The 10,899-nt window shown below is 51.0% G+C and overlaps 1 protein-coding gene across 1 annotated transcript; it reads right to left on the bottom strand.

Moving 5' to 3' along the window:
• Nucleotides 1–205: 205 nt before the first annotated feature.
• On the bottom strand, nt 206–10,217 carry LOC120522009 (adhesion G protein-coupled receptor E3-like). Its single transcript, XM_039743236.1, has 11 exons — nt 10,052–10,217; nt 8,698–8,817; nt 7,507–7,694; nt 7,254–7,418; nt 5,676–5,876; nt 4,710–4,945; nt 4,475–4,541; nt 4,285–4,376; nt 3,265–3,424; nt 2,725–2,802; nt 206–1,481 (listed from the first exon to the last, which is right to left on the bottom strand). The coding sequence occupies exons 1-11, from the start codon at nt 10,176–10,178 to the stop codon at nt 1,464–1,466; spliced, it is 1,452 nt and encodes a 483-aa protein (XP_039599170.1). The 5' UTR covers nt 10,179–10,217; the 3' UTR covers nt 206–1,463.
• Between the last annotated feature and the right edge of the window lie 682 nt (nt 10,218–10,899).

Below are 10,899 nucleotides of genomic sequence, written 5' to 3'. Positions count from 1 at the left end.
TCAAAGAGGTGCCTCTTAGGTCACCGTGGACTCTGAATTGGCCCCCTGTGGGTGTCTGGTGACAGAGTGGCACCCGTGCAGCATTGGCTCCTGGGATGCACTTGGCACTGCTGGTGTAGATGCCCGCTTCTCAAGACCCTAAACTGAATAAAACTTGAAAAGTTTGACAAATTAAGGGTGTTGTGACGGCTCATAATTTACTAAATTGTTGTTTTTATTAAAGATGGCGGTTTCTGTTTGGCGTTGCAGCCTCGGGTTCAAACCTCATGGCACCGGTGCTTATACTTGACATCCTGTACTCGGCGTTTCTCTCCATAGCCGATGTGACTTAGTGAGGGTCATCAGTGCTCTAAATGGGGTCTCTATGAGGTGTTGTGTGTGACTGCCATCTTCTGAGGCCTCCCCCCCACACTTCACAACAAGTCATCCACCTGAAGATAAGCATGGGTGGTCCGGCCAGTGCTTGGATGGGAGACCACCTAGGAAAAGTGTAGGCTGCTGGGAGAGGTGTGGCCAGCAGGGGGCGCTTACCCTGTGTGGACCCCAATGCCCTGGCATGGTGAGTTACACTGTGTTTTAAAATCTGGTGCCATCCTGTAGGTGAGATGTAAACCTGGGGTCCTGACTCTCGGTGCTCAAGAAAGTCTCCGGGCATCTTTCAAAAAGCAGTAGGGTGTCCCCAACTGTCCTGTATAAATGGCCCAGCACATTCGGGCCCCCTAATTGTCCCCTTAGTCTCTCTCCTACCACCTAACAGCTAACGTGTGGTGGGCATACTGGCTCAAGAATGGCTGCCAAGACACCATCCAGGAGGACGCTACCCACTGGTGTTGGTTCAAGTGGTTCTCTGCTGTCTGTGTAAGGCGCTATATACACGTCACTAATTATAATGAATCCAAGTTTGGTTCCCGTCAGACCCCAAATAGTCCAACTTTCACTGACAAGGACCCAGAACTAATGGATGGCCGCCAGCCTGCCGTGTCTAATCCCCCTCAATGATGCCATGAGAGCCCCTCAGCCATTACAGAATAAACACAAAGGGCAGCAGAGCCCTGAGCGCAGCCCGAGGGGCAGACTGGGAAGCCCCCATTTCACTTCACTGACCACTCGCTCCTCCATTAAGTTCAGCTAAAGCAGGCAGGCAGAGCTGGGAGATGAACAACGGGGGTCTGCCTCTGCAGTAATGGCGTCCAGCACTGGGGGGGCCGGAGTCACACAGTGGTCCCATGTGAGCGGCACACGAGAGGCAATTCAGCTAATGGAGTCCAGCGAAGCGTTTGGAAGAATATCGATGGCAATGAGCTGAGCGAAGTTCATGGACATCGAGCTGAAGAGAAGAGCGGGGGGTCCTTGATCTGAGCATTCATCGTGCTGCACTGTCAGGACCGCACATGGCAAGGCGCTATATAACATCAAAGGGCCGCTGGGTTGTCTTCCTGCTGACATCGTCCTCCCGGGGACGCCTACAAGGTCGTGTCCTTCTGGAAAACACAAGAAAGAAGAGGAAGAGCATGTGAGGAGATGTCTGCAGACCACAAGCGCAGCGGGGGGGCAAGGCGGCGAGTGGGCCTGCAAACAACAGGGTGGGCAAGAAACAAGCCATTTTGAACCCTAACCCTAACCCCCTGGATGTCTGTAGCCATGACGGCCACATTAAGGTCCGAGGTGGGCAGGACCCCTTTGGGTTTGGCTCATCGTAGATCAGATATATAAACGTTATGGGGGGGCAACTGGGTTAGGGGGTCTGCACGCAATCCGGTAACAGAAGCCAACAAATAAAGCAGCAGTTTAGTCTTCACTCGGCCGTATGCTATGGACACGTCAAAGTGTGTGGCCAGGTGACGCAGCAGTTAGGGTGCATGTTGGGGGCTGAATGTGAAGAACGAATCGCGTTGATAAAACACCAGAAGAGGGTCCCGGTTGGCGCAGTCATCCTCAGGCCAGTGAAATGTGCAGCTGACTTTCAAACTTTACAACGTCCTGAGTTACTTAGAAGGAGTAACGAAGCTCCAGGTTACTTTTAAAGGCGACGCCAAGCCAACACGGCTCAGCACACGGACGGCGAGGAGTCGTTGAAATGAAACTCCTAAGACCCCCACTTACTTGTCTTTTACTCTCACTGCATCACGATGGATGGATTTGATATTTCTCACCATTTATTTATTTATCGATTGATTATTTTAGAGACGTTCGCCGGGTCAAGCTGTCCACCGTAGTCGCTGACGCCTCTGAGTTTCTCATTTGGGCGTTTCTGGTGTTGTGACCCACTTTTTCCCATCATGCTATTTTGTCTCATCGTGAATCGAGGGGGATTGTCAAGTGAGACTGCTGGAGGGACGGCCCACCGCAACCCACCAACAGCAAGTCGTGATGCCCTGGCATCAGCCCTCTCGTGGGAGTGTGGTGCTGAATTTCAGTTTTATGGATCGCGAGGGTGGCACAGGAGTTGGCACTGCCCTCTCATTGATGTTCTTATTTTCCTCATCAATTTTTGCGTTTCACGTGAGGGCTGCTCGTCTGCGGCTCTTGAGTTTTCGTTACGACAGCACAGATTCCTGCCTATAAATTGATTTCTCACTTCATCAACGATATTTTCAGCTTCAAAAGAACAGCAGCAGATAAAAACGAAGGAAGAAAAGAATAAACAGAAAGAAGGCGTCTCTGAATAACAAGCTGAGCAGTGCCATGACCCCCGGTAGCCCGCTTGTCACCTCCAGGACTCACCGTTTCGGTCCCCTCTGGCACTGACGTCTCTGTCTGTCGGGTGACGCGCCTGAAGCAGCTCCTGTACTCGCCTCTCACCTGAGAACAAGAAGAGCAGGAGGGACGTCACTGGGAGAAACTAAGGGGCCGAAAGGTCCTTCTTGTAGTGATTTGAATTCCAGCCAAGGGAGCCCACCCTTCAGCAGGACCGCCTCTCTGGACACAGCAGGTGACGACGTGACCAGCCGTCATTTCAACTTTAAACACACTGATGTGACACTCTTGGAAATTTGGACGTCTGCAAGACTGATGAAAAGTGGAGATGAGTCTCATTACTGGAGAGCCGTCCTTCTGGGAGCAGCCACTGAAGTGCCATTATCTTCATCACATGGCTAGATGGACAGACAAACGGAAAGATAGACGGACAGACAGGCAGACAGATGGGTGGATGGGTGGACAGGTAGACGGGAGAATGGATGGACAGACAGACAGGCAGGCAGACAGACAGACAGATGGGTGGATGGGTGGACAGATGGACAGACAGACTGACCACACGTTTACCTGCCGGTTTAGGAGGCAGTAGACCAGGAAAATGAAGAAACCCTGCAGGCCGTTGAGCAGAACAAAGAGATAGCGGAACACCTGGAGCCCCTGGTAGAAACCCAGAGCCCAACTGCAGCCCATGATGACGAAATGTGCGATGGACTTGAAGGTCAGCAGCCTGTGGGAGAAAACAGAAAGTGGCCGACTGGAGTGGATGAGGATGTAGAAGACCCCTGAAATCCTTCACTTCAGAAAAAGTGCAGGGGTGTGAGGTTAGGGTTAGGGTTACACTCTCACAAAATGAGGAATGACTTGTGCTGTATCATCAGATAGTAGGGGTGGCACAGTGGTACGGTGGTATGGTGACCAGGGTTCACATCCTGGGTCCTCTTAGTGCGAGTCCCCTCAGGGTGGTCCAGTTTCCAACCGGTTGTCCAAACACATGCAGGTTAGGTGAACTGGTGACGTTGAATTATGCAGTGTGTGTGTTTGGTGTGTGTGTGTGTTTGTGTGTTCACCCTGCGAAGGACCCGCGCCCTGCCCAGGATTTGTCCCTCCCTGCCTTGCACCCTATGCTAGCCCACCGTGCCCCTGGTCTGGATTAAGCAGATTTGACAATGACAATGACAGCCACGTGACATTAAATGACAACTTTGTCTCATCGTCATCTTTTTTCCTCTTGACTTTGCTCTTTTAATGGCACACCGAGGTGGGCACGGGTACAAGTGACAGAGAATGTTAAATCACAGCGGCTCTTCTAGTGTGTTGCCAACTTCTGTTATAATTGTGTAAATAAGCAGAACGTGAAAGAAGTGACGACTGAAAAGTAAAAAACACAAAGAAACAAGCGAGCAGCCTGCTTAATGAAGGCAGAAGTTCAGCGACACGGTGGGAGAAGCCCCCTGAAGTGACACAGCGCCTGTCTCAGTGGTCATATTCCAGATGTGTCACACGCCTCATTTCAAACGCTAATCTCTGAGGTGGGCACCGTGTTTGTGGTGGCACGCTGACCGTGTGCTGAAGCTTCATCATCCTCACCTCGTATCCTTAAGTTTGGACACATCAGAATTGACGCCATGGAGCTGAGACCTCAGATTGTAGAGGACCGAGGTGAACAGAAGAAGGTTGGCCTAAGAGAGAAGGTGACACAGCAAGTCAGCCTGTGCTTCATCCTCCTAGTGAGTCACAAGGACTGGCACAGATAGCAGACAGGCCAGCAGCGACTTACCGTAATCAAGAAATACGACGGGCCCCGAAAACTCCAGAAGAATCCACGATATTGGGACAACCAGCAGCTGGGGAAAAAACAAAAAGTCAAATTTTACTGGAGCTCTAAGACGCACGCGGACCACCGGTCCTCAGGTAAAGGTGGATCATAGGGAGCAGGCGGAACTTTCTGATTTTAACAAGAGGGTCTTTTGATTCATCCTGGATGAAAGACTCATAAAATATTCAAATCTCACTGTTGTTCTCCTCCATATCCACTGGGGAAGACCACCGCAGCCACGGCCACGATGAGCGCTGGGGCGCCGTAGCCCACCGGTAGCAGGTGTCTCCTCCGTAGGCCCTGCCGGCTGCTGTACTTGACCGCTTTCAGGTTTCGCACCAGCAGGAGGAGCTGCAGCCCCCCAAGGGACATCCAGGTGAAGCTGGCCAGGAATAAGAAGTGCAGGAAACCAGCGATCACCGAGCAGAGGGTCTGTGAAGGAAGGCAGAGGGGTGAGGAGACCAAAGCGGATGAGCGGAGCTTCAACTCATCGATTCATAAATGGTGTTGTGGGAGCCCACCAGTGACATATCGTGTTGTTCCATGTGACAGAGGTGACTGACTGGCCCCCTTTGTCCAGTTTCACTTTTCACACACTTGTCATCTGCAATGTCATACCTGAGGCCAAGTGAGGGCAGGCCGCATTGACAGGCCAGCTGTGCCACCACCACTGTGCCACCAGTCCGTGACCTCGTCCACTACTTAGCACTGGGAGGTGGTCAGCCATGAGCAGAACTTGTGAATGGATGGCTAAGGCTCATCACGCAGGTGTAGATCATGGAGTCATGAAGACACAGCGGAAGGGAGATGTTAGTCTGCTTAAAGAACATCAACACCCAAGAGGCCACTGGGTCCTCATCTGTCTGGTGTCCAAACATTACAATCAGGGAGCATGGATCTCATCAGACCCCCCATGCTTCATGTAGCACCTTTCCTAGTAGGCCCTGACCTGACCCCATCCAACTTACCAGACCACCTCCTCTCTACAGACCTATGGAAGTTCTCCATGGACTGCGGTCACTTTGTGGTGGGTGCAGTTTAGGCCTCAACCTGATGTAGGCCAAACATCACCCTGGGAACAGGTGGGTGAGTTTGGAAGGCTTTGAAAAACCTCCCAGTGTCCCCCACCTCACCCGTCAATGGTCACCCTGTGCTCACTCACCTTGTTGCTCGTGCTCTCCACTCCAGTTAAGAAGAGCAAGTGAGCCCCAAAGAGGCACAGGCTGAGGTGCAGGTAAACGGTCTTGTTGACGTCCACAATCGAGCGGGTGAGCAGGAAGGTCAGGATGGCGAGGGCGAGGCACACCAGGGATATTGACACCACCACACTGCTGAAGATGGACAAAGCCGAGTCGTCGGGTATCTGAGGAGAGAAGAGGAGAGCTTAGAGAAGACTGGTGCTCGTCTCGGGCCTGAGGGGCCAGGACAAGTGGTCTTTGGCACAGACCAGTCAGATGGCACCATTTGTGGAGGGGCCTTCCTATAGGGAAGCTCAGGCCGTTTGTCTTCTTCCTTTGGCCACGCCCCTTTCTCAGGTGTGTTCAGGTTTGATGCTAAAAGCAGCTGCTGTCACCATAATTTAAAACATGGCACACGTATTCAAGCAAAACTGCCAAGGATGTTGCTAGGGTGGTATGTTGCCATGTGTGGCACTGGGTGCTAGCAATCAGAAATTCAGAATGGTGATGACAGACTGAGCTGGTCAATCCATTAGGGGCACCGTAGATGAAATTTAAGGGGACCATCTTTTATAAAGTCCACATTATGTACATAGAGGGGCACCAGTTATGTAACTGAGGGGGTGCAGACACCAAGGAGGAACAGCCCCCCCCCCCCAACCCAAGTCTTTTTTGTAAAACTGGCACCTGAGGGACCCCGTTTAAGGAAGTGAAGGCTGTGCATCCTGTAAATTTCAGAAATGTACACAAAAGGGCACCATTTATGTAAGGGGATGCACTCCAAATAATGAGGGGGCAATAATACTGACAACCCGCTATGCCCCCCAGCGCCTAGAGCTCCAAATGGGACTCGACCAGCACTGGGGTTGAGCTTGAGGCGTGAGAGACCAGTCCAGTAACGAACATGGCAGGTCTCTTCTCATACATCCTATGAAGCCCCTCACCGACTCCTATGATGAGACCCTGCAAGTCAAACAGTGGACGTGTCTTACGTAGAAATGACTGGCGTTAGATCAGCAACTTGTCATGTGTGCAGTAAATAAACGGGAACTTATTTACTGCATTATAACTTTATCAGTAAAATGTCACAATGACCTGCCACCCATCCTGGTTCAGTGCCACCCACAATTGTAGCTTGAGAACCCTCACTTGTTGTACCCCACCACGTTACCAGTGCCCATCTGTTGCACTTGTTGACCACATGAGACGTGCTGAGTGGGCTAAGAACGAGGCGCAGTAAGGAGAGCCGCTGGGCAAGTCGGCTGGCAACCAAAGTGAAAACTGGCTGAGGCGAAGCCAAACAAAACAAGCAGAAGAACAAAAAAGACAAAGAAACACAAGCAAGCGTTAGAGACCTCCAAAGCACGTCAAGCAAACAGCCATCTGCTGGGAAGACCAGGAGGACCCCAAACCCTCCTGACATGACAGCCACACAGTTAATGTCGGGAGGGAGGGGCCAAGCAGCACACGATGGGAGGGGCCAGGGTGGGGCCACACCTTCAGATGTTCCACTGCTGGCCTCGCCGCTTTTCCCATTAGGACCAATTCATGTGCTCACCCACCTTCTGCTCAGATATTGCCATGATTAGAGCAAAGCTGGTAAGATGGCTACAGCTGCACGTGGTGTGGCTAACATTGGAGATGAGCATCTTACACCCCTCTGGTGACCAGGAGCTCCCACTTGTTTGGTATTTCCAGTAAACGCACACCGGATTGGACAAATGGAGCTGTAAAAGAAAGACACATCAAAGGAGCCATAAAATGTAGAAGAAGGTTGACATTGTCAGGTGCTCCGTGGTGGCTCTGCCCGCGTACCTGTTTATGATGGAGAGTCAGCTTGACAGGAGCCGTGAGGTTGTGCTGTTGCCGGTTACCAACTGTGGCTGTTATGACTGGCGAGTTGACCTTCATGGCGCTGGATGTGCTGACTGAACTGTAGAAGAAGCTCTCATTGAGGATCAGCTCCATCCCAACGTAAGATGAAAAGCCAATCGTGACGGGCCCTGTGGGGGTCACACAAAATGAGTGCCCACTTTAGTGTTCTTCTAGTACCCATGCAGGAGACCTCGGTTGTCATCTATCCTGTTTTCGATAGCTTATTGCAGGTGGCACCTGTGCCCTGCACTCCAAGCAGTTTGGTTAATTCAGTGTGCCAGTTATGTTTCAGGCTGGTGCTCAGATTCCTGCTTGTGTCTTTTAAGTTCATTTATGTTACTTATGTTAATGAGTTGTGCTAATCTCTGCAGTTTTGTTAATTATTTCATTTCTGTGCGTCTGTCCGCTTCTTTCAATGGACTGGCTGCTTTCAACCCTATGAGGGCTGAGGGAACAAGCAGTCCGCTGCGGTTCATTGTATGAGCTTTTGTGGAGTTCTTGGATTTCTAGGCCTCTGTTTTTGACTTTTTAAATCTTTTATCTGACAAAGATTCCTCATCTCCCTGTCATGTTTTACAAGTTGCCAGACCCTTCCAACTTGTGGGGCTTTTCATAACATTTCTTGGAACTCTTTGGGCCTAGCGGTTCAGTAAAAGCACGTCGCTCGTCTTCTGTCCTTCACTGGCCCTCATTGCCTCTGGTTGGTTAGCTGCTCCTTGTCGTCTCCCTCCGTAGGACCTGAGCAGAAGCAGACATTGTGAGCATCGACCGTTCAGGATCGAGCAGCCCAACGTGATGGAGGTGCTGCTGTCTACGGACCTTCAGGTGACTCTTCAGGGCCCACCACAGGGCCTTCATTGACTAGAGTCCACTTTTTCTGATCCTCCCTGCTTGCTTGTGTTCTAAAGGACGTCTGAACGGCTGATGGCTGAACGTCTCCTGCACCTCCACAGTCCTGACAAGCCCTCTAATGCCCCTGTGCTAAGCATTTGTGTGGCCTCAGTTAAAGGCGCTTGATAAAATGATTCATTTAATAAAAAACTAACTAAATATCTGGTATGCTGGCTCCTCATCACAGCGTTACGAGGCATCACTGTTTGAGTTTTTCTAAAAATGGGGCGCCATCTTTACCTTCTGTGTCTGCTCCCATGATGCTCTGCACATTCACCTCCAGCACGTTCCCCCTGGACTGCAGTTCCTGAGTGTCCTTTACTGCGGAATATTTGGATGGGATCCTCAAAATGTCGAGCTCTTCAAAACATAAAGAGAAGGGTTGGGTTTTTAATAAGCTTAACATATTAGAGACAGGCTTGGCACCTCACATGTCATGCCAGCTGTGCCAGTGCATATTAGCAGAATGACAGGGCCAGGTGGACACTGATGGCCCCCGTCGCTGACAGAGCTTGGCTTTATACATTTCTGTGGTCCTTTAACTTGCACATGCCCATCACCATGCCACATGGCACCAGTCTCTGCTACCAGGATGAATGACTGACAGTGAGATATGAAAGGTGCTATAAAATAGAGACAGATGGTGTGACAGGGGCTGTCTGGTGGGGTCCTTAGTGTCCTGTGTGCCGAGTCCAGTGACGTTTTTACTCACAAGCCCTAATCAACCGCTATGGCAGCACCGTCAGTGGGCTGAACGGCCTGATCTTCCTCGCCTGACTGACCTCACGGCACATTTGTGACGGCCGAGCGGCCTGAGCACAGCATCAGAATACGGCTCTGCTACTTCAATTAGAAATGACCAGCAGTTAAACATGGAGGCCGAGCCAAACGCTGGTACTGAGCTTCTAGAGGAGTCTGACGAGATCTGTGCGTTTCAAATTAATTTGCTTTATCCAGTTAATCCGCTAGAAGGTCTGCCATGCCACATTAGAGCGCCTGCTGTTGATTGCAAACCCACTGGCTGGTGTCCTCCTCCAAACCAATGCCAGCCAGTCCTTGGGGCAGACAACATGGAGAACATCATGAAAAGCTTAATAAACATCAATAAACAAATCACAAACCCTGTAGCTGGGTAGGCTGAATTGGGTTATCCAATGCCACCTCCAGGGCTCTGGGCAGTGCCCACTCAGACATAGAGGGAAAGATCTGGCAGTGCCAGTAGGGGTCACACTGCCCTGCCAGTCTGCATGCTGTCCCTTTAGTGCAGACAGTGAAGGCACAGGACAAGGACAGAAAGACAAAGACCACAGAGGACGGCCACAACGCTAATGGGCACGGGAACTGCCAAAGTGCCGAGGACGGCCAGGGCGGACATCACGCTTGTGCCTTTCAGCTTATTTTGCACTTCAGCTCCTGTGCTGTTTGTGGCCTCCTTGTGTTGTTCTGTTTTTTATGACTTTGTCCTCCTTGACTTTTATTTTGTGTTCAGTGGTAACTCATTGGTGCCTCCTTCACTGTCACCCACGTCCCACTGTCCCTGTCCCTTACACTCGGACAGTCGTCACTACAGATGTTCTGCCATTCCCGTCCTTACCCAGATTTTTGGTGCTCACGTTCTCCCTCCACAGACGGCTATCGTTGTTGTCCGGGACGCTCATCATCAGCTTCTCTACGGTCTGCAGGTAAATTTCAGCCATGATGGACTTGTGCTCCTTGGTCATGTTGGTCCAACGCGCTTGATCAGCGAGGACGGAGCTTAAGGCAGCAGACGTATCCTGAAAGAGGCAGTTGGGGGCATCAGGTGATCATCAGGGGCGAAGTGTATGTAGCACCTTACAAACTGAACGTCATCTGAATAAAAGGCTCTTGAAATCAAAACATGACAATTCAGATTAGGAAGAGGACCACGAGAGCCTTAATTCACAGAGGAGCTCAGGGAAAGACATGGAGATGGACACCAGCAGGAGAGGAAGAACACAAAGGAGAAGGAGAAGAAAATGAAGTGGACAACCAGTGGGACCATCGGATCTCCCTATGGGGTACGAGGAACACTGCCTGGTCCTTAAAGCTTCATACATACAGAGACGCCGCCCTTAGGAGTCCTCAAGGGGTCATTCAGGGACAAGGTGGTGGAGGTCAAAGTGCAAATCTGTTATTTTATATGGTGCCTTAACACAATGACCGCCATCCTCCATTCATTCTTCATTGGCAGTGTGAAGTGCTCGGGGTCACATGACGAGGCATCAGACACACAAGTCTGAAGATCTGCACAATGTGTCCTCATGGAGGTGACGTGTCTTCAACTGGGTCGCACCGGCTGAGCCAGTCAGTACTAGCCAATCAGTGAGCCTCACCGGTACGCATCACGTGTGCATACAGAACATGTGAGGCCACCATTACTGAGCCTGTAAACTGATGAGCTCACCTTGACGTTCACGTCAC

This window comes from Polypterus senegalus, unplaced genomic scaffold (genome assembly GCF_016835505.1).
Source record: "Polypterus senegalus isolate Bchr_013 unplaced genomic scaffold, ASM1683550v1 scaffold_1249, whole genome shotgun sequence".
Classification (NCBI taxonomy): Eukaryota; Metazoa; Chordata; class Cladistia; order Polypteriformes; family Polypteridae; genus Polypterus; species Polypterus senegalus.
The sequence above is the reverse complement of the archived record's forward strand: the minus strand, read 5'-3'. Positions and strand labels throughout refer to the sequence as shown.

Bases quoted from the DNA above. Each gene is read 5' to 3' on its own strand.
- LOC120522009 (XM_039743236.1), bottom strand. From the start codon at position 10,178: ATGACCAAGGAGCACAAGTCCATCATGGCTGAAATTTACCTGCAGACC. The intron at 7,695-8,697 runs GTAAAGATGGCG...TGACCCCCACAG, and splicing joins CATGGGAGCAGACACAGAAG to GGCCCGTCACGATTGGCTTT. The intron at 4,542-4,709 runs GTGAGATTTGAA...TTTTTTCCCCAG, and splicing joins GGATATGGAGGAGAACAACA to CTGCTGGTTGTCCCAATATC.